This window comes from Perissodus microlepis, chromosome 9 (assembly GCF_051167445.1).
Source record: "Perissodus microlepis isolate ML-2025 ecotype Zambia chromosome 9, ASM5116744v1, whole genome shotgun sequence".
In the NCBI taxonomy this organism is placed as follows: Eukaryota; Metazoa; Chordata; class Actinopteri; order Cichliformes; family Cichlidae; genus Perissodus; species Perissodus microlepis.
The window spans coordinates 17,234,657-17,258,353 of NC_140469.1; the positions used below are offsets into that span (position 1 = coordinate 17,234,657).

Here is a 23,697-nt window from a genome sequence, read left to right on the forward strand (position 1 = left end):
CTCATGACAGTGTTTGGCTCCATGTTTCTTGAGCGGATAGCTGTTTTATGCTGTGAAATTCATTGTGTGAATGCTCTCTTTGTTTGCTCAATATAAGCTTGTCTATTTCAGAGGCAGGGCCATAGCAGATGTAATGCCACGCTACAACACATTTGTAAAGAAGCAATACGGAACCCAAATCAAAAATTATGTAGTGTTAAAAAGCAAAAGACTCTCTGTCCTACCTGGTTTCACTGACAGTGAATGCCTCGAGTATAAAACTATAGGTTTTCTGACCACGATTGTGTATGAAAGTGGATACTTGGATGAGCTGAATACTTCAGATGCTGAGTTCAAAATAGCAAAGTTTTATGTTCTACTTGCAGACAAGAATGAGGGGATTTTTGTTCCTGCAGTGATCCCACGATAGAGTAAAACGCTGTTAGAATAAATACAGAACAGCATAGAAAAGTATCTGTATAAAAACACATGCAAAATAAAAAATAGCCCTACTGTGCACAGTACAGGAATCACTGCACATCCTGCTGTGTCTTTTGGTCATGCATACTTATCAACCTCACCTAATGCTCCCGTTGCACTGTAACAGGAGAAAACCCACCATCAACACTGCATCCACCCTCTGCACCTCCCTCCTGTTGTAATCTCCTTGCTACACTACAATCCTTCCTCGCTCTTCTTCTCCTTAGTCAGGCTTCTACACCTGTAAAATGTTCATCTGAGCAGATTCACCATCTGTTGATGGTAAACGCTCTTGCTTGTGGAAGTAACAACATCCAAATGAGAAAAGCTGTAACGCTGGGTTTTATTAATAACCAACAGCAGCAGTTGTGGCATTGCAGTGAATCTTCCACTTGTTGGTTTATATATTTACTTATTTTTTTAACAGGAAATATTGTAGCTGTCAGAAATTGCACAAAATCTCAAACTCTGTGAAAACGCTGCAAAAGTGTGACATGAATGGTCATTTTCTCTGTGATTACATCCTTCACAACATGACAGGAATACTGCATTAGACTCTGCTTCCCTGATCTGCCCACATCCTTCAGATTTGACATGTTCTAGCTCTTAATGCCAATAATATCATTTGCTGTTACTTTCACAGACTTGACAAAACTCAGATGACACATGAAATGTTTACAGCACTTGAGTTACTCGCCACGGCCATCCTAAATGCTAAGAACACTAAACTTTAATTCTAAATTACGTAATTAACGTTAACCAGAAAACAAGCCAAAGTCGAAATGTTGCTGAGCTGACCTGTGGTGTTGAATCCAAACAACAGGGGGCAGGACACCGTGAAGGCCAAGACCCACACGGTAGCAATCATGACAAACACTCTTTTTCTGGAGCGATGAGTGGTGTTGTACAAGACGGGCATCACTACTGCCGTATACCTGCAGACACAGACAAGGATTAGAGTTTGCTCAGCTTTGCAGACGTAGTTGTACAGAGGACAGGTGGTGACATTTGAATGAAGGAAAAAGTGCTGATACGGTCCTGCAAAAGGGAATAATTAGAGGGAAAAAAAGAGTGTTGGGCTTTGGGGATGCCAAGAAATGCAATGCAGAGAAAAAGTGGATGGTATAAAGACCAACAATGGGAAGGCGTACCAGGCACTATTATTTAGAAACAAATGGGTATTCAGCAGTAACTCTAGTGAGGCTTTGATTTAAGAGTTAATCAGCACACTATATGCCAAGAGTGTATAATGAGCCCGGAAAAACTGTCCAGCAATAGCCTAGAAGAAGCTGCAATTATGCTGGAACCCAACCCAAAATAGATGTGATGTAATGTTGTTTAGAGCCAGACAACTGCCATGATTGTTTATCCTCATCAGGCTAATTACTCCTGTTCTTCTCTGGGCAAAATGCAGAGTGAAACCCGGAGCCAAACGCGGACGTCCACTAAAAATATTCTTCCCATGCTGCTTCCCTTTGCCTTTAACCTCCTGCTACGGCGCTGCTGGGTTAGAATAAATGCAAAGATTTAAAAAAAAATTAAGGAACAGAAAGGAAAAAAGTTGAATGATAAAAAAATTATATGCAACCTTTATTGATCAAGCGCTGCTTTACGTTACACCTTTAGTTTCATCAGCTCTTAAAATCACCACTCAAAGCACGACTTAAACTGTAAGTACTTTCACCGGGACAATTCTCCTTGAAGTTTCACTGTAGAACTTGGGTTATCGCGTATTTACGCTGCTTCTGAAGAGGCGTTGAAAGCTGACAAATCCTCTGTTTTCAAAGAGATCAATGCGATAAACTAACGGCGCTGCTGCGAAGGTAAAACTGATCTCAGTGACACGCAATGTCCCAGGGGCTTTGCATTAATTTAGAAGCACACAAACATCTGATGCTGCAGAGGTGCTTTTGACTTCTGTATTAAACAGGAAGAAGAGCAGCGTTCAGGACGACTTCATTGCTCAGGTGCAAATTATGAAACATCCAAAAGAATCAAGCAGTCCAATAAATAAAAAGAAAGGCTTCAGGATATCTAATTTGCTAATTTAATTGTGAAGACAGCCCCATAAAGTATTTAACCAGTTGATTCGGAAACATTCAGCTGGATTCGTACAAAAAAATGATGTCAGGAAAGTTTTACAGGATACAATCGCTGCCAGATTAACATGTTTAGAAGCTCTGGAATTGGGGCCACTGCCCTTTTTTGGCCTCAGAGCTCCATGGCATTTCTGTTGTGCCATGTTGCCTCATTAAACCCGGATTCTCATTGTTGGTTTTGTTGTTTATTAATTCATTTATAATGATTTCTTTGCCACTTCTGACAGGAGACACATTTCATGAACACAGCATTGACATAGCAAGATTTTTTTTTTTTGCTATTGTTCTGGATTTTGGACTCAGGGTTATGAGTTTGAGGGTTTTTTTTAGATTCTATTTTGCGTGCTGTTTTCATTGCTCTTTTGCTTTTGGACTTGAGTTATTTCTGAAGTCTAACTAGTGTTTCAACTGCACCTGCAGTTCAATAGAATTTGTTACTATCTACCTTATTTGCATTTATATTATTATTATTCTTTACACTCTACGCTTCATTATGGAAGTTTGGTTATTTATGACTGATTATTTAGTGGTTAATAAACCAAGAACCAGTAGCAAGTGTCTTTGGAATAGTGAACAAATGACAAACTCTCACGATAAGCTCTCTAAGTGATCGAAGCTGCAGATTTCTCTTTATTTTTTTGGCTAGAAGAAACTCCCACCACACTGTGAGCATTTTCTCGCTGGCATTATAAAAATATCACTACTAAAATTAAGTGTAGGAATGTTGTATTTTACTTTTAATAACCTCCACCAAGGGGGTTGTGGGATTCGTTTTTTAAAGTTTATATTTTGTCCAATTTACTAAAAAAAAAAAAAATTCTGAACAGATTTGCATTGACGTTTCGGGCCCTGGCCCAACTTAGGAGTGATTCCCTTTTGGAGTCGATCCAAAGGAGGACTCTTTGGAAGCAGTCTTCACCACTGTGAGGTAGGGCCGTTTCCCATTATATCCTCACAAATGCTTATCATATTGATGTAACAAAAATTGGCAGATATCGTTTTGATGTTCTTGAGGAAATCTAAGCTGGAGCCAGAGATCCTTCGTCCAGGAACTCGCTTTGTGGAGGGAGTTCTCAGCTCTGGAGGAAATGTGGTCTTTGACGGCTCTTGCTTGGACAGAGATTCTTGTTGATATGTGGCCACCACTCTGGTTTCACGTTTCCTCATTATCTGGCAGAGTGGTTCAGATCTGCTCGTTTGTTGGGTCTTTTTCTGTGGAGTTGGCATGTTCATCCTGTGCCCATGTGAGTTTTCTCTAGCAGCTTTCTTCCATGGTCCAAATACATCCATGTTAATTTATTGGCAATTCTAAGTTAGCTGTAGCTGTATCTTAGGCAATGATGCAATATAAAGTAATATAATGAGTAACAAATCAAGAGTAATAGCAATGTGTTAAAACCCCACAACAAATACTGCAGGAGAACCTTGTTTGTTATTGCGGCAAATGAATGTATTTGAAATAATACCAAAAACTCAGAGTCACACACAGTGAAACTGGGACTTATAAAACATTTACTGTCATGAAAGCGCTCATTTTCCCCTGCAGTCGTATTCGCTGCAGAGAAAGGCAAACACTCCCTTCTCCATACAGGCTGAGCAAATATATCCACCCGAGAGTTCTTATGCATCAGTGTATTCATCCTGTGCAGTTGAACCCCTGATGCCTGTGGGGTTCCAAGTTCAAAGACCCTTTAGAGATATTAAATGTTAACTTTGATACAAGAACAAAACCTACGCAAATAATGATGTAAACACCAGATGCTGCAGGAGAGGTTCGAGGTCCTCATGCTTGACATTTTCCTGTGCAATGGCACAAACATCTTCTCAGCAATTAGCCAAAAACCTAAAAACACCTGGCCTGCATGCACATGCTCACTCCTGTTACTTTCTCACTGTCTGTCGTTGTGAGAAACTTGCACGCTGAGATGCACACACAGACACACAACTATCAAGAAGATACGAGCAAGATGGGGAAAATATTTAAATCCTTCAGCGAGCTTTGAAATGTCTATGTGGCGAGGTGACGGAAAAAAAGTCTAACAGAGATGACATTTACACTGGAGATGTCATGGCAACATCTGTAGTCATACATAGTAACTGCAGCAAAAAGATAAAGACACACACACACTCGCACTCACCTGTCAATGCTGATAGCGCACAGGTTGAGAATACTGGCGGTGCACATCATCACATCCAGCGTGACAAAGATGTTACAGTAGAGGCGGCTGAAAAGCCAGGCTCCGCCGACCACCTGCAAAGGACAGACAGGCAGATTAACGACACTCACGTTTCCCCCTCCTTTTCTTCCCCTTCTTCACAGTCAAGTGTGAAGTGCAGCGCAGGTGACAAAAAGGTTTCGTGAAGAAGGGAAAAAAAGGGCACACAAGAGGCACTTTGGCCCAAATTACATAAAGAAAATCAAGTCTGAGCTGCCAGCATGAGTCACATATTAACCCTGACACACTACTGGGATATCACTTTGGTTTATTAATGTGTGTTTATGTTATGATATACTGTTTCAGATTTGTAGCGAGGTAATCTGAAGTACTCAAGTGCAAAAAGTCCTGTTATTCCAGTGCCGTGATGAGTGGCATGGAAATAAGCCGAAGGAGGGTGCCCATAAATGCAAGGTTTAATTACACTGAAGGTGTTTGTCAGACTTTTTTTCACAAAGGGCATAAGCCTCCAGTTAACACACCAGTACCCCCACCTCTTCCTCCCCAGCAGAGTCTTACTCAAGTCGACAGGCTTTCACTTAGGCACCATAATACCTGGTAATAACTGTCTGACAGAGATAAATGGGATCCAAGCAGCATTGCCTCACTACTGAATCTCTCAAATCCAGCATGTGAATATATGCCTACCTGCACAGAGAGGCAGCAGGCACACATGGGAATATGCACATACACATACAAGTATGTAAATAGGTAAAATTAGCTTCTTTTTGCTATTTTTTTTCTACACCAGAGGTGTCACACATTCTAATTCAGAAAAATTTCACATGCCTAACCTGCTTAACCTAACATCGTCATAACCTTTTTCGACACGTGGAAATCCAAATTTCATCCCAAAGAAGGGATTCTGCCAACTTCACACACAAAAATCGGTTGCTTTCTGTCTAATAAAGTCTTCTCTCAGGAGGCTCGGGGGGAATTTTGTCAGGTCTCTGATAATTATCTAATGACGACGGCACAATGATGCCATTGTGGTTATGATTGCTACTAAGATAACAAAGTTTCAACACAAATTCTTCCACAAACTAAAAGTGTGAAAATTGAAGAACAGCTTTGCGTTGTATACCAGTTTGAAACTACATACTGTTTCTCTTCAATTTGTAAGTATTTAGTGTGCTCACATGAGACACCGTTTCCTGGAAGTCAGTGTTTTCCACAGTTGTTGCTTGAAATACAACATTGCAATGTAGTGTTTTATGTACCAGCTGCATTAACAGTGAAAATGTTTATGCTTTCAGTAAATTGCATGGAATTGGGCCTCATCATACTGAGTCATGAATGCCTGCATCTATTCAAGCAAATTGCTGTGGCACCTCTATCATCTTGATTTTAAGCCCAAACCCTAGATCATGCTTTAAATCTTTGTGGCCCCAATTAAATACATTTCCAATAAATAAGGGCTCTACACACACTATGTTCATGCATGTAAACAGCACTGCAACATAATGGAAGAGGACTCTAAATTATTTTAATAAGTGTGTGAGACCAAAACAAAAAGTCAGGCAAATAAAGCCACCACCCGGGGAGAAGTAGAAACCATGTTTTGAACTATTGACCGTGAGCTCGATATGAATCTCCTGTTCCACCACATACTAAAGCTCTTTTATTGGACTGAGACCTGGTGACTGTGGAGGCCAGTTGAATACAGTGAAGTCATGGTCATGTTCTAGAAACCAGTTTGGGATGATCTGAGCTTTGTGGCATGATGCGTTATGCTGCTTAATGCTGCCATCAGAAGATGGGTACACTGTGGTCATAATGGCATGAACATGCTCAGCAACAATACTCAGGTAGGCTGTGGTAATGAAGTTATGCTGAATTGGCACAGAGTGGTCCAAAGTATGCCAAGAAAATACCCTCTACACCATTACACCAGCAGCACCCTGAACGGTTGATACAAGACAGGATGGATCCATGTCTTCATGTTGTTTAAGACAGATTCTGATCCTCCCATCTGAAATGTTGCAGCAGAAACTGAGATTCATCAGGCCAGCCAATGTTATGTTTTTCCAGTCAACTATTATCTCGCCTATTGATCCCACGTGAATTGTAGCCTCACTTTCACCTGGTGTGGTCTTCTGCTGTTGTAGTTCATTTGCTTCAAGGTTGGTAAACCTCAGGGATGGTCGTGTGTGAAGATCCCAGCAGATGAGCAGTTTCTGAGACACGAACCAACAACTATGCCACATTCAAAGTTACTTAAATTACTTTTCTTCCCCATTCTGATGCTCAAACTTCAGCAGGTCGTCTTGACCATGTCTACGTACCTAAATGCTTTGAAAGTAATACATGTGATTGGCTGATTACATATTTGTACTAATGAGCAGCTGAACAGGTGTCATCAATTACAAGTCATCGATCATGACTGTGTGCGGCAGGCAGTAATGGTGGACCCAAAGTGCAGACTCATGGAGGCAAAAAGGTGAACTCAAACACAGCTTTACTGCAGGATGACAAAAAATAACTGAACTCAAATAAAAATAAACTGAACAAGGTATGCAGGCTGACAGACAGAACACACAGTAAGAGATGATGGAGATTACGACAGAGACAAAGGAAAACACAGGACCTAAATACACAGAGGGTGCAATTAGGGAATGGGAGATGGGAGGGAAACATAGCTGGGACAAATCAGACCTCAAGAGACAAGGAAAACAAAATTAGAAACACTGACTTGAGACACAGACTTTCAAAGTAAAACAGGAAACATAACACAGAGACACAACAAGGGGATACAGGTGACAGGGGAGACAGAGGAACCATGAAGCAGAGACAGAAACCAGGAGACTAAGAATGCTAACATAGAAACCAAAATACTAGAAATATAAATAATGACAAAATCAAAGTTCAATAATAATGCAAAACTCAAAACACTGGGTCAACAACCCAGGTACCCTAACAGATTTGACTTGTAAAGTACTGTATGGTTTTTACTGAGAATGCACAAGCTAATTATAAGACTAGATCAGACGTTGGTAGTTCAATTCCTGACTGCTAATCTGCATGCAAAAGTTGCTCCGATGCATTCATTGGCGTGTCAATGTTAGATATAAAGGTGTATAAAAAGTGCTTGTGTGAATGAGGCAAGTCGTACAAAGCGCTCCGAGTGCTCGAGTATAAAAGTGCTATATATGAACCAGCTCATTTAACACCTGACTACCCTAAAAAGAGAATATAGCCTCCACTTTACAAATGGAGCCGTTTCTATACAGTCATGTTGCATATTTTTGGAGGCTGAGCGACATTGTTTAGGATGAAGTGCTAGACGTGAGCGCTCATTCATTACTGCCATTGCAACCACTTTGCTCAAGTACAAGTCATAGATCAGCTGCTCCATTCAAGGATAATATGACTTGCTCAAGGGCACATGATTGGCTCCTGCTGAGGACAGGAAGAGCGACGCTCACTGACTTTTCTCGTAAGAACACACCTGCAGAAGCTCATCAGCATCCCTCTACATCAGGTTAATCCGCAGACCTTCAGATTACAGCTCCCAGGTTGATGCTGCTTAGTCTTGGGAGCTGAAAGTCTTTACCTCTGATGCTGAATAAGTTTCTCCCCAGCCTTTTTTTTTTAACAATATTCTTTTAAATTTACTCTAAAATAATGAATATTGGACTTTTGTGTCATATTATCTTTTAATAACCAGTTTTTACAGTGTTTAATAAGCTCCCCTTTGAATCTGAAATGAGGAGATCCAACTCCTAATTAAAAAAAAAGTAGCACATGCTTTTACAGCATAGCTGCTCGCTAGGAAGTTAAACCCATGACTGAACCCTGTCGAGGTTTATGGCGCCCTAAATTTACCTTTCGGAGGATGTAATCATCTTTAATTTGTCAACTTCTGCTCACTGGGTGTGTAATTACTTTTTTTTTGGGTTGGTCTGCTGTTGAATCTTCTGCACTGCAGGAGAAAAAGCACTTTCTGCTGACACTGAGCAAAATTCGGGCACGAAAGGTTGGCTGCTTATTAAACACAACCGGACTTCAGGACTCATGTTGGCAAACGCCTGCCCTGCAGGAACACTCTCTGTCTCTGCGAGCTTCAAGGAGGTTGTTCTATACACACCTACGAGCCTGCCTGAAGTAAATTTGCAGCGTTCAGTGACCTTAGTGAAGTGTGGTTGTCTGATGGTCATGTGCACCTGCATACTTAATGGAGCTGCTGAACAGCAAGTAACACGAAGGAAAGCGATAATTACCAGAAAAACTATGTTACACTAGTGAGTAATCTGCAAGGAGTAAATAAAAGTGAACAGAAACTATAAAAAGCTTTTTGCTGCGAAGGTTGGATAAGAATGAAATTCACAAGTTTGCAGAAGCCTCTTTATCATCTGCGGCTCAGCCAATTACAGAGCAGATGACGCCCTTATTTAATATTCAATATATCCTTAAGCAATTATGTATAATCTACATAAATACTGAATCACTATCTAAAATACTTTCATCATCATTACTGTCTTTGGGTCACCCACACAGCTGTCACCATGTAATAAGCTCAAATGACCCTCATCCTTTCCCTCTTTGAGTTTAGCTTTTTTATTTTGTCTTCCACACAACTTTCCTCTGTTCTCTTCATAATGTCAACTCATTCACTCCTAAATAACGGTATTTTATCCCGTCTACATCCTCCATATTTCTAATCATGTCTTGCTTCCCCCCTGCTTCAGGGCTCTCCATGATTTATTTCCTGTTAGGCGGCACTTCTGCAGCTGTTAGTGGGAATATTGCAGGGTACTAATTATCAACAATTAATAAAAACAAACATCCATAAGCAGGCAAACATGCAATTAGGATTAAAAATGGTGTAATCCCAATAGGAATGGGAACTAGTTTGTTAGCAAGTGAAAAGAAACGATGAAACAGTGATAGCTGAGTGGATGAAACACTTGCTTAAAATGAATGGTTGAAATAGTTAGAAAATGTACATGGATAAATAAAAATGAACTACTAAGGTGTAATTAGAAGGGGCAAAACGTTTGACCTTAACACTTTAGCTGGTTTCTGTTTGGCTGTAATTTCCTTTAAGGTCCGATTCTTCTAAAGCTCTTCTGATAAGAAGAAAATTAAATTGCTCTTTGGAAGTCCTGCTGTGGGTATCTGCATGTGCATCCATGAGATTTCAGCTCAAACTGGCGCTGAAAGCAAATATCAACTTCTGTTTCAAACCAATCTCAGCCTCATGTTGACGAGTATCACAAAGACCAAACAATGTATTTCTGTGGAAGGCCCTGCAAGCTGGCAAGAACACGTTGCATCAGAATTTGTCCAGCAGGGTAAGATCATCAGTGCAAAGACCTGTTGTAATATTATGGGGCAACTGAGTAAGAACACTAGGCACAAAATGACCTGAAATCTTCTCGTCTCATTTTGCCCCCTGCAACTCTGTGATGTTCTCTGGAATTCAGGTTAAAGAGTTGATGTGCGGGCATGGTGGAGAAGAATAAGCGGAGAGCTGGAAGCGGTGTAGTGCATCACAAGAAAATGAAAAGGGAAAAACAGACCAACGCAAATGAGTTCCATTTCTGTCAGATCCCACCTCAGCATGGATAAAAGTTTGATTCAGCTTCTGCTACTCTAATCATTAGCAGCAGGAATGAAACCTCTGCCAAACAGTGCAAAATATGACTATTCAACCTCCAAAATATGTAAAGAAAATCCTTCTATATGGATGTAATTACAATATATTTTTAAAACACTATTGAAAAGAACATGTGTGAGATACTGAAGGATGTAAACGCAGACACTCACCTCCAGGTAGACAGCCCAGGGCATGACCAGAGAGGCCACGAGCAGGTCAGACACAGCCAGGCTCACCACCAGGTAGTTGGTGGTTGTCTGGAGGGAACGTTCCCTCAGCACGGCCAGACACACCAACACGTTCCCAAACACGATGGCTAGGATAAGCAGGGAGTACAGCATGGCATAGTAATTGCGTTCCCCTTCATCCTGCCATGGTGCCTCCAAGGTCTCATTCCTCTCATCCCATCTGAGGCGCTCTGACTCATTCCAGAGCCGCTCCGAGCTGCTAAACATCGCCATTGAGACGTCCCAGTGACATGGGAGGTGAGATGTTTGGCAGACCTGCCCAAAGAAAAGAGTATTGGAATAAACACACAACCTTCTGTTTCCTTTTGGATTCCCACACTTTAGTCATTAGGTGAATTTACCCATAGAAAGGCCTGCTGGAAAACAGATACTGACTCCCAACACAAGTCAGATGCACTGATAAATGAAACGTAAGGAGATAAATCCCAGCAGTAACACTCTCTTTGCAGAGCATCGCTGCTTTTTGCTGGCACGAGAGTTTCATTTCTCCTGCTGAATAAAAACTGGGGGAGCATATTGACGCCTCTTCACGATACGGCTCCATGGCTCCTATAGAGACAATCATCTCCATAAAGACTCAGCAGACAATGTATGCTTCGACTGTGCAATGCATTTATGATTGTTCCAGTCAGCCTTTCAAAAGCACTGCGATCGTTCCTGTAAATGGCATTTAAAACAACTGATAAAAACAGGAGCTATAAAACAGAGATGGTAGCTTTAATTAGGGCCTGGAAGAGAAGCCTTAAGCAGTGTCTGGAAGGTTAGCTCATCAGGGAGGGGTAATAAGTCTGTGCTGCCACCCTGAGAGGTCTGCTTGGCTCCGTGCTCCTTGCACTCAGCCCTTCCTCTCATTTATCATCAAACCTCCCTATCTGGCCCAAGTCCAGATATCAGCCCACTGTGGTAATACTCACACCTGTGTCTAGATGATAAACATACTGATCCATCTAATCCAGCTTCCCTCATTCTTCCAGTGACAGAAACAGGGAGAAAGACACAGAGAAAATCAGATCCTTTTTAGAACTGGCTCAGACCCAGGAGGCTTTTAAAGATTTTCTCAGTCTATAATGCTACCAAGCTCTTCAATAGCTCCTGTATCATATTATTGTCCACAGGAGAACCTGAAGAAGCAGGGGAAAGCCAGGCACCAATACCGATCACCTTGAAGTCTCCTCAGGGGAGTGCAGCAGTGGATTTATCACAGAATGAGGTGTGGCAGGTTGCAGGGATGCCAATCAAAAAATATTTGAGGAAAACCACATCTTTACACGTACACACACACACACACACACACACACACACACACAAACACACAGTGTGTGTTCAGTCTGAACAGGAGCACAAGGTCGCATATTGCTCTGCTGAAAGGTTTGTTTATACTTGTAACAAGTGCTAATTGGACCTGATTGCCCTGTGCACACTTTTGTTTTACGACCTCGCTTTAATGTTAACCGCTTATTCCGGCCTCTCACTGCCACTATCCAGGGGTCTGACCTCTCATAAGTGCCTGAAGTAGGCATCTAACAGACCCTTCAATGCACATGCATGGTGGCATAGCATCTGACTCAGCGGACATGCTCTGAAGTCACAGTGAAGCCTGCACAGTGGCGGCGATCGTGACGGTGTTTAACTTAATGTTTTTTCGTAAAGACAGTTATGTTAACCCAAAAATAAACTGCGCATAGACTAAGGGGAGGGTTGCTGCCACAGCAGACTTGGCTGACACCTTGTCAAGGATTCCCCCCCACCCAGTCTAGCTGTGTGTAATAAATTCATTTTGGTACCTGGAATTTATTACAAATACCTGCCAAGTTCACCTTATTACTCGATCGTCAAACATTTATCGCAGAATTCAATTAAAGCCCATAATTGCAGCGCCCTATCGTGCGTCGAAATCAGCTTTCTGCAAAGGTTGAGGTCAGTTGTAGTCCAGTCACACACATGAATGGCCCAATTAGGGACAAACATGATTGTGCCACATGATTAGTTATCGAAGTAAATGCGCAATCAAACTGTTAAACGAGCTGCGGATGAGGATTTAGCTGGAGAGACAACACATAAAACATTTCAATTAATAATACATTACTGCTTTTTCTTTTAAAAACCCTAAACAAAAAGTACGCACACACGCTTACATACCTGTTAGTGTTTCGCAGTGAAGAATTCATCAGATGCCATCGAGGAAAAGCATCATCCGTGCTGAGTTAAAAGTTGCCCGGTCGTTGAGTCCAGCACTGCGAGGCGAGCGGGAGGAGCCGGGGGAGCGCTCGGTGCCATTGCGCACGGGCGAATGTGGATGTTGAGAGCTCACAGATGAAGCTCCAATCTCGCTCGCTCACTTCATTTCCCCCCCACCGGCTCTCGGTGGCTATGAGGTTTTCTATGGTGAGCTTTCTGCGGCCACACCGGAGTTGTTGTGGCTACATCAGGTGTGCTTAGTGACGCCGTAGCTAATTATTACGAGAGGGGGGCGCGGAACATGTTTTAATCTGAGGATAAAATGATTGCGTGTCAGTGCTATGATAGAAGTTTTTGTATATCTGCGTTGTGAGTTAGAATCCCCTCCCTCATCAGTATGACCCTGACACAGTCTCGCAGTCTGGGTCGTGCTTTGCTGGAAGTGATATTGGAATAAAAATAGCCAGATGCTGGCCTCATAAAACAACTAAATGAAAGACCTGTGGGGCATTAGGCCAACCTGGGTGCTTAAAAAACATGTGTAAACCATCGCGCCATTATCTTTATGGGCCCCTTTATAACCCTGCGACATAAGAAATACCAAAAAGAAAAAAGAAACTCTATGCAGATAAAGAATACCAGGAGCTTTTTGCCTTATATTTCTCTGCTCTCATCCAGTTCGCCCCCCTCCCTCTGTCTACATGGCATTTTAAGATAAGAGGAATCAGTACTGCACGAGCCCCTAGAGCACGCACCAAATAAGTGAGATCTGGAAGAAACAACACGAAGGAGGGTACCATTTTTCCCATTCATGTACACATTCCAGCTCGCAAAGAAGGAAGAAAAAAAAAAACTGGAGAAAATTCAGTTAAAGTCCTGTGAGGGAGGTTTAGCACAACAGCCGTTTTGGAGACAAATAAAGGCCACGTGGTTTACATTTCCAGAATTTAAAAAAAAAAATCAAAACAGAGCCATGTGGTCGACTTTATTACAAAGCCTTGGTAGAGTGCATTTTAAAAAGCAGCGAGCAGCAGGAAGTTAATGGCCTGTCCTGTGTAACTGCAGCCGCTGACAAACAATCGCCCACTGATCATTTTTCACCCTGAACCACCTGTCAGTTTGTGTTTTAACTCATGTAAAAGTGCCTAAATGTCCTTGGTTCCCACTGGAAATCTGACCCATCCTTCTTGTCTGCAGAAGCTTTCTGGCATATATATATATATATATATATATATGTATATATATATATATATATATATACATCTTCTGCCGTATAGAGCTCTGGATACTTCTAATATGTGCTGTAGGTGGCATGTGTTTGGAACCTGATGAAATTTTATGATGTCCCACATCCACAACACAGGATACATTTTGTCTTTGGATGATGTTGCAGTGCAGTCACTCGAAACCATTAATGTCCATTAAATCCAGACACCCTTTGCTCTCTTTATGTTGATCTCCTCCAAATTCATCATTTAGGGTGTGCACTCAATTCCCTCCATACATCCACATCAACTCCTTCACCCATGACACGCCGGCTGTATGGATACTATGCAAATAGCTCTGATCAGAAAGGGACGGAAGCTGAAAAGTGAAGTGGGATCAGTTTCCGCTTTTGAATGAGAGCTGCACAGACCTTGGCCAGCTCGAGCTCCTGACAGCCGCTCACAGAGCTGTTACTCACAGGATGTATATCAGCGCAGTCTAATACCACTGTGAAGGTCAGTCCTTATAGGGCATGGTACAATAATAAAAAGAACAGTGTTGGAGAGTAAATGGAAATAAGCACTTAGAGTTGGCCGGCGTTTTGCTGCCATCTGCTGGCATTCAGGCTGAACTGCTGTTATTCCAAATTGAAATAATTCAGTGCATGTGCGGGTATGTTCACACTGCAAAAGGACAAAAAAAAATGAAACTCAGGAGAACATATTAGGAGACATGTTAAATGGAAATAGACACAGTTGAATAATTTAGTAAAACATAATAATAAAAGCCTATGGATTGCTTATTTATTTATTAGGTATTCTAAAGAGCTTGATTTTATTTTATTTTAATTTATTGGTTTTCCCCTTGTTGTATTGATTGATTGTGAAACCTAGCCCCACCCTTCATGTCATTTACTGAGGTCAAATGGCCCAGGATGTGCGTGGGGGTTAAGGTGTCTGGGAAGGGATCTCATTACACCAACTCTACCAAATGTTGCAACAGGAAATGAGGGTTAATCATACCAAGAAATGTTTTCTCAATGTTTTATTACGCAAATGTCCTTAGCTCAGAGGAGTCACACCCAGTGCAGTCTTCAGCTGCTGCTGACAACAACAAAAAACCTATAATAATAATAATAATAGTGGAATTGTAAAGCGCTTTGGGTGCCTAGAAAAGCGCTATATAAATGCAATCCATTATTATAAGCTCAAAGTGCTGGCGAAACAGCCACATGCTCATTAAAATAACGTTTCGGGCCAATGGAAGTAAATTTTTCTCACCACTTATTTAAATGAACATTTTAATGAGCTTGTCTCCTGTATTTTTACTTCTGCGCTTTCCTTTTTTCCCCCTTTTGTTTAGTGTTTTCATGGACACATCAACGTGGTAAAAAGAAAAAAGAAAAACAAAACAACCAAAAACTTGAATATAAAATGGACAGGTGGGTTTTTTTTCTATACTAATTAGATATTTATAATGACAAAGGAAAAAAAAAAGATTTTAACACAATGTTTAATGTTTTATAGGTTTTATTTAAAGAACCTTCACATTCATCAGCTGCCAATTCATGTCATATCTTGAAGCAGGATAAAAAGGACACTTGTAATATTTTTAGTAAAGTTACAGCAAAACTGTTAAAAACTTCTTTTGACAGTACTCTTGAACAAAAGAAGAAATATATCCCAGTCACAGTGCATTGAATAAAAGGAACAGTACTTTGAAGAACTTCAGTGCAGATTTCACCCGATTCACTTTCCTTCTCGCTCGACCCACTCTGAGTAGCCTCCTTTAAAATGTCTCGCCCTGAGGGGGGAAAAACAAAAGCACAGATAGAGGAGCTTAATCTCTTAACACTGTTGTTTGCTTTATATTAAAAGGTCTCCCACAGTTCAGCAAGTCAAAGTATCACCTGAGGACACTTCTCCAGCTGCAGCAGGAATGCACCATTTATATCTCATGGATTGACTTCCTGGGAGACATCTAAATGTAGCAGAAGTGCTGTAAAAATAACTAATTATCTCGATTGATTGATGATTAATGTCCAAGGTTTTTTGTTTTTATATGCACATACTTTTTTTTCTTATAGGCCAAATGAGACTTCATGTAGATTTGTCAGTAGAAAAATATCTGTATGGGAATTGCACATTCACAAAACTAAGTAAATAATTTTCTTTCAACCCGTCTATCAAAGCCAGTGAGACTGCATGCAGTATAAAACCTGCCATCCAGTCTAATCTCCTCACAGTGTATCTGATCTTCACTCGGCATAACCTGATCTGCAGGACGCTCGTCTGTGACCTAACTGCCCATTTTGTTGCTGATCCCTGTCCAATTTGCCAACTTAACTTGTAAATGGCCACATTTCTCCACCATCGCCCTGTACCATTAGCCTATACCCTTAGAACTGGTTCTGGAGAAAGAGAAAACACTCCACAGCATAATCTACAGAGCTAGCAACACAGGTTTTTGGCCATGCCCCAATTCTTTCAGACTTTGTAAATCTCTCAGTGACGCCATGCAGTATTAGACATCACCTCTCCATAAATTTACCCTGGAAACATGCACACCGCGTTCCCACAGTCAAAGTAGTGTGCTTAATCTCCAGGTTTGTTTTGCATAGAAACAAGCACATGTATTACTACTTACTTGCTAAATCCCAGCTGATGAGCGATGCTCAGTGCTCTGCTGCTTCTGATGCCACTTCTGCAGTGAAACACAATGTTGTCGTCAGCTTTCGTGGGAGCCTTTACTTCAAACCTTTGCTCAAAGAGCTCAGGGGACAGTTGCAGAGACTCCTCCAGGTTGTCCACTGACGTGCATACCAACAAAGAACACACATGTTAACTACAAATGCAGGAAAACAGGAAAACAGACAAGTCCCTACAAGTTTCAGAACCCTGCTTACGTGGGACGTTGACGGCCTGGGGAATTTGTCCAGCCTGGTACTCATCAGGATTTCTCACATCAAAGAGCTGAATGTTATGTCTTGCCAGCATGGTCTTCAGCTCTGAGTAGGTCACCACTGAACCTGAAAAGCAACAAAGAAAGTAAACAGGAAGAAAGAGTTTTAATTTATTGTTGCTTATAGTGCTTATATTCGTTGAAAATTATGTGAAAGCACCATTTCCTGATTTAATTAGAGTACGTGTTATCTGAACCCCTGCTGATGGTAAACACTGTGGCTGCCTGGTGTGGGGGTGAAATCAAAGTGCCACAGCTAAGCTACAGTATTATCCTCTCTTTGAAATATTGAGAGAAACTGCTTGTGTAAACCACCTGCAGTCCATTCAGCTGGGAAAATGCTGAGTATAGGTAGCCATAAACACAGACTGTGACACACACAGTCAGGGTATTTCTCAAGCAACTGACGATTTAAAACAGCATTCCAGCAGTTTAACACAAAATACCATGAGATCAAACTATTAATATAAGTTACTAAGAAATATATCTGTAGGCTCAAAGTGACATGCAGGCCTAGTATTACAAGATTATTATTTTATTCCTGTAAGAGGATTTCGACAGGACACAACGACGGTTTTACCGTTGTCTGATGCTTCTTCGCATTTCGGACTCGATGTTGAAAAAGTCCGACATATCGACCCAAAGGTCGAGTAACACCTCCGGTTCGCCTCCGTAACACCTTGGCAGAAACTCCGGGACAGCACGAAGGACAGCATTATGCACACTACTGGACTGCACGAACTGACACGACCTAAATACATACTGCTACTTTATTGTTATCACCAAATGACCATACATTCACTCAGCCGGTTTAATTCTTCTTCTCCTTCTTTTTTGGGAGGGGGTGCTCTTTAAATAACGGTGCGTTTGGCGCCGATCTCAGGGTGTAGCAGTTATAGCACGAACCGCTGGTAAAAGGGCTTTCATTCTCTCCCGATAGAGGGCAGTGAAATCAAGCAGGTTTGTTCCCATTTTCTGTAGTCTCTTTACTTTAAAGCAGCGGTCCCCAACCTTTTTTGCGCCACGGACCGGTTTATGCCCGACAATATTTTCACGGACCGGCCTTTAAGGTGTCGCGGATAAATACAACAAAATAAAACTAGTACCGGTACCGAAAAAAAGAAAATTTATTCATAACACACGTGAAAAGACCCAGGAAAAGCGAGTAAACGATAAAAACGATAACAAAATAACGCTGAAAACCGATAAAAACCCTGAAAACTATACATTTCACACCTGAGCCTCAACTCTCGCGGCCCGGTACCAAACGAGGCCCGGGGGTTGGGGACCGCTGCTTTAAAGCATAGGTGTCAAACTCTGGCCCGCAGCCTAATTACATTTGGCCCGTGAAGCCATACCAAATTACTATTAGAGCTGGCCTACTGGTATTATACAGCTAGTATATATATATTGTGTAGTATTAATCTTTGCTTGTTCCATATTCAGTTTTTCAGTTAAACTTGTTTGAGTCCATAAGAAAAGATTCATTCTTATATCTGGAGGAAGATTTTTTTTTTCAATAAATATTAATGTTAGCCCTCGACTTTGTTCCAGTTTTGAATTTTGGCCCACTGTGTATTTGAGTTTGACACCCCTGCTTTAAAGGTTTAATACATTTCTACAGTAATCTGGAGAAACACATATCATTGCGACAATAAACTAACTGACTGTTCGAACACACCTGACATGTCTACTTTAAACACTTGACAAGTTTAAACACTTCTTTCATCTTTACGCTGTTTTTTTTCCTTCTCGGCCTGCTGTCATTGGGCGCCCTGCTTCCGTCTCAGAGCTGCGCTTGCGCATATAGAAGCATATGGACGTCCTGTGTTGAAGCACACAAATCTGTGGTAAAAACGAATGAATAAGAAGAAAGAAGAAGAAGAAAGATCCACATAATAATATGTTATACACAATCAGTCATTGATAACTTCAGTGTAATAATTGTCAGTTTTCTTTTTGCTAACTAGCTCCATACAACTTTACAAACAGTTAAACTTAGTTAAAGACATTGATGCCTGTCCTCTGGTAAAGGAAAGAAATGCGTAAGATTTGGACAACAGCTAAGAAAGGGTTAAAAAAATAAATGTTTTCAGGTGATATTCTACCCTGAATAAAAAGATTTTATTTATTATTATAGCACCACGTCTCTTATAGAGTGACTTTTCTATCTTTTCAAAGGAATAGTTAAAACATCTGCTGGACGGTGCTCAGGATGTTTTATGAGTCTGTGGTGTCCAGTCGAATCCTCTATGTTATTGGTGTGCTGCAGCAGCAGACTGAGGGTAGTGCATAACAGCACTGCTCAATAATCCGATGTGGCAGCAACGTCGTTGATGTGGAGCTTGTCTTTCTGACGGATGTTTCAGAAAGGAGGATGCTGTCCAGGTTACAGTCAATACTAGAGAAATCCTTCACACAGGATGCAGGAGCATGTTCAGCAAAAGACTCATTAAGCCACGATGCATCACTGAAGGCTACAGTAAAGCATTCCTATCCGTGGCCATCAAACTTCATTACTCTTCTTCATGATGCCTGGACTGTATTCACCTGTAATATCTTATCTATAGTGCACATTATTTTTTTAAGTGATGATGATGAGAGATGAGATAGCCTTTATTTGTCAGTTGCAGGTCTTTTGCCCACAACCGAGATGACAGACCTTGCCGACCGTACATACAATACAAACATCACATTGGGGAGACAGGTCAGGCCAGGTAGCGAGGAAAAAAAACATCGAAATGTGCAACACAAAAGGATAATACAGGAATGCACAGGTATCAACACACCATAACACAATAAACACAGATAAGCAACATGGGAAAGTGTTCCAGTGTGTACATCTGATCTGGGACCGCTGCAATCTTCGGCTGCGCCTCCAGCTGACCCGATGTCCACATCATGGGGGAGGTAAGCGTTGGAGTTGGCGTTGGATAGGGAGGGTGAGTTTGCAATACTTAATTTTAATTCAACGTCACACTTTGAGAGTCTTAGTCTGACTTATTTTTTTTATGTAGAAACTTTACATTTAGTAACTTTCGTGATTATATTTTATATGAGTGTCTGTTAAAAAAACTAACAATAACAGTTTAGAATGGAACTAATAAAGTATTCTGATTATGTCTTTATTTAACACATCTGCTTAGAAATGTCCGCCTTCTTTTCAGTGTAATGGAAATAAATGACAGCTGCTACATGGCTCTCAAAGGGACAAAAATAGATGTGAAAAACTGAGCAGTAGTGTCTCTTTGTAGCCATGATGACAGTTACTCACCATTAGTTTATAATAAGTTCATCTGTAATAACACCAACAGTGAGAGTTCATCAGGAATGTGAGCCTCAAGCATTCAGTGCTTTGTAAGAAAGTTACACTTTCCTGCAGAGACACTGCAATGGGGGTTGAAGAAACAGCTCTCACATATGATGCTGTTTCATTCACATGACCTTGCTACTGAAAGAACACCTGCACATCCTGTTGTTGTTTATCTTGCTAATCAAGTAAGCCTGGGAACAATTACCCCCCCAGTGTGCTTAACGGTTGGTCTATGACAGCTTTGTTTTACTTCCTTACACCTTAGTCTTTCAACTTGTGAGCCCGCTGTTATCTTTCTGATGCTTCTCTTCTGTTGATGTGTAACACTTACATGTAAAGCACACCCACCCTCTGATTTTTGCCTCCTCCCTTACTTTGTCAGTGATTCCTGGTGGTCCCACTCTCTCACTCAGTAACAACACACCAACACAGTAAACTCTTGGAAAAAAAGGAATTTTTGTGATTTGTAAAATTATTTTATTGGTTAATTTGTGATTTTTTTTAACATTACAAAGCTTTCCACTTACTTTTGATTTAAGACTATTTTTAACTGTTCAGAGAACTCAGTCAGTGTTTGTTTGGGATAACACGATGTCAGTGCTGTGCTGTGGTTGAAATCCTGATGGAAAAAGCATGAAAACAAGTCGTTAAATCAGGCTCGGAAAACCTGACAGCAGGACAAGAGCTGACAATTTGCAGATGGTCTGATGTATGTAGCCACACTCACTTCACTGCAGGGCTTAAGAGGATAGACGTGTAGTGACTCCTGGGACATGAAGGGTTTGAACGTGTATTTTTGGCATGGCATAATTCATTGGTCTGTGCATGGAGAACCTTTTCCCTTTATTATGTGCAAGTGTCATTAGTTGTATCATCCACCATCCATATGTGATGGCTCTGGCTCAAAGGGAAGGACAAAATATGGAGACCACACATGATTTGCATGAAAAGTAAAACTTGTTAAAAAAAACCCCTAAAGTTAATAATGCGATCAGTTAATCAGTAATATGTGTGTAGTGTGTGGATGTGTGTTCCTGTGCTGTAGATAAATCAGAATATAAAGCAAACAAAGTTCAAATAAACTCAAATTACCTGGAAGGGAAACACAGAAAAGTTGCAAACACTACTCTAAATAATTTTACTCTAATACCAGTAACCATCAAAACCTGGAACTGGATACAGAGGAGTGAGGGTCATTACACATATTTATTCAGAATAAAACAGTTTTTTGTGTGTTTCAGTTCTAGGGGATGTTAACATAACTGCACAGCTACACAGTAACAGTCAGCGCATGTAAGGAAATACAGTCATTTAACTTATTTTTTAAGGAAATAACTCAAATAACTGCACCGGCATACAGAAGCCCATTTTAGTAACAATCACTACTGTGTTGTGATGTCAGAGTAATGTCACTAAAGCTGTTTTAAAAAAGCTTCTTGAAAAGCATCCAAGTGTTTTAAAATGTCACAGGGACAGCAAGTTTCAAGTTTCAAGTTTTATTGTCATGTACAGATAAACAGTGTAGCCACATTTATCCATAATGAAATTCTTTGGCTTGTGCTCCTCAGCTTTACATGAGCATATAGAGATTGTGCAGTTATATTGAGAAGAAAATAACAGAAAATAGCAGTGGTAACAATAAAGTAATAATAATATTAATAACAACAATAAAAAGGAGAGGAAAAAAGTATTAAATATTAGAGAATTTAGTTGGTATTTACATTTAAGACAAGTTGGTATTTACAAGTTTGTGCAAGAGTATGTGCAGCACTAACAGCAATCATATTTCCCTTGTATTGGCTTGTCATTGGTGTAATTCCCAATTCCCAATGTACCATTACTGTGCCATTAACCTTTGTCTTCCTGTCTTTCTGCGCTCTGATTCTTTTTCCTTATTTTCTCTTTCCCTTCACCCCCAACCAATCACCCTGTGTCTGCCGGAGGCTTTTTCTTGTTAAAAGGGACTTTTTCCTTCCCATTGTTGCCCTTGCTCAAAGGGGATCAGTTGATTGTTGGGGGTTTCTCTCTTATATTGTACGGTGTTTGGTCTTTACCTGACAACATAAGACAGCTGTTTTTATCAATTGGCACTATTTATATTGAATTAAATTTTATTGATTTTCTTTAGTTGAATTGAATTGAACTGAATTGATCTTATATTAGTTTTTAACTTAATAATTTTATCCTGTTCAATAAATAAACAATAACTCAAAAGAATATTCTTGCAGTGTATGGTTTATTCTTTATTTCTGTAAGTCCTATGCTCGCATAGATTTGGACTTTTTAAAAACTTTATGCTTCACTGTGAATGGCAAAATTTTTATATTTTGTTATACAAACATTACATTGTTGACTTTATTGATCTATGCTGGAAAATAAACCTATTGCCTCCACATGAGGACATACTTTTTTTAAAAAACAAAAAGCAAGCAACAGCTGTGTAACAAAGTATTGACTTCCTGTACAAAGATGTAGTTTTCATACTTCATGCTAGTACTTCAGTGGGTCCAAGTCATCACAAATAGTCAGGAGAAATGAAAAATGCATCCCAAAGATGAAGGGGAGACAACTGGCAACATTACTTTTTAAAATTGTCACAATATGTGACAAATACGGATACTTTGCTACAGAATACATAACACAATAGCCCACTCAACTGTTCAGCGGATGTAATAAATGATGTGAATAATACACTAAATGTAGGCTGAGTTTTTCAAATGATTACACAGCGCCCCCAGGTGGCGGAATGTTATAATATTACACAATTCCTGTGACTGTAGGAAAATTAATATGGCAGGGTTTGTTTATCTGTCTTCCTCACTGCTCGTCACAATATCACTTTCTCTCAACATCTCCATCCTCCAATTACTCCAGCAAACACCTACAAAGCCCTGACTTAGAGATCATGTTTAGTTCCAACAACTTAAATACTGTTAGTGTAATTACTTTTAAACAATCTGTAACTGCTGAAAGTTTGTGTTTATCGCCACACCAGGGAAAGATTTTCTTGCTGCTGCATGTGGGATAGTCTGAGAAGGAGAGTTTCCAAGGTTTTTTTCTTTTTAAAGAGGGTAGTAGAGGAGGACAAAAACAAGAGGGCCCGCAGAAAATCTGCTCATCTTCTGCCCTGTGTTTTACAGATTTATTACACAAAAGGTGGGAGTGCACAAGCCTTTAAACATGAAACTACTATTTTGCAAAGTGGAAAACATATTTAAAAAAACCCCAAAAAACTTTTTAGTCAAGCACAAATTGTATTCCAGTGTAGCTTAATGATGCACAAGTATATTCAAAGTATCTATATAGAGCTGACCGTTTCAAAATAATATAAAACGTATTCATGTTTTCATTGCAGCTGCTGCTGATTTTAATTATTTTTATACTGATCGGTTGCATGATCTATAATAATGCAATTTAT

The 23,697-nt window shown here is 40.4% G+C and overlaps 2 protein-coding genes across 3 annotated transcripts in view; both read right to left on the reverse strand.

Moving 5' to 3' along the window:
- Positions 1-13,124, reverse strand: part of drd3 (dopamine receptor D3) — a 29,599-nt gene extending 16,475 nt beyond the window's left edge. The window contains exons 1-4 of one of the 2 annotated variants that reach the window (XM_084939342.1): positions 12,761-13,124; positions 10,544-10,876; positions 4,697-4,809; positions 1,258-1,394 (exon numbers count right to left, since the gene is read on the reverse strand). In XM_084939342.1, the coding sequence (XP_084795468.1) occupies positions 1,258-1,394; positions 4,697-4,809; positions 10,544-10,834 (541 nt within the window). In that variant the 5' untranslated portion in view covers positions 10,835-10,876; positions 12,761-13,124. The remainder of the gene's footprint in view (positions 1-1,257; positions 1,395-4,696; positions 4,810-10,543; positions 10,877-12,760) is intronic. The other variant, XM_084939343.1, reaches the window with a different exon arrangement.
- Positions 13,125-15,516: 2,392 nt separating this feature from the next.
- Positions 15,517-17,839, reverse strand: LOC146380340 (thiosulfate:glutathione sulfurtransferase). The gene is made up of 4 exons (XM_084940368.1): positions 17,547-17,839; positions 16,911-17,033; positions 16,652-16,814; positions 15,517-15,808 (listed from the first exon to the last, which is right to left on the reverse strand). Exons 1-4 carry the CDS (start codon positions 17,725-17,727, stop codon positions 15,754-15,756), a joined length of 522 nt encoding a protein of 173 aa, XP_084796494.1. The 5' UTR covers positions 17,728-17,839; the 3' UTR covers positions 15,517-15,753.
- Positions 17,840-23,697: the final 5,858 nt, after the last annotated feature.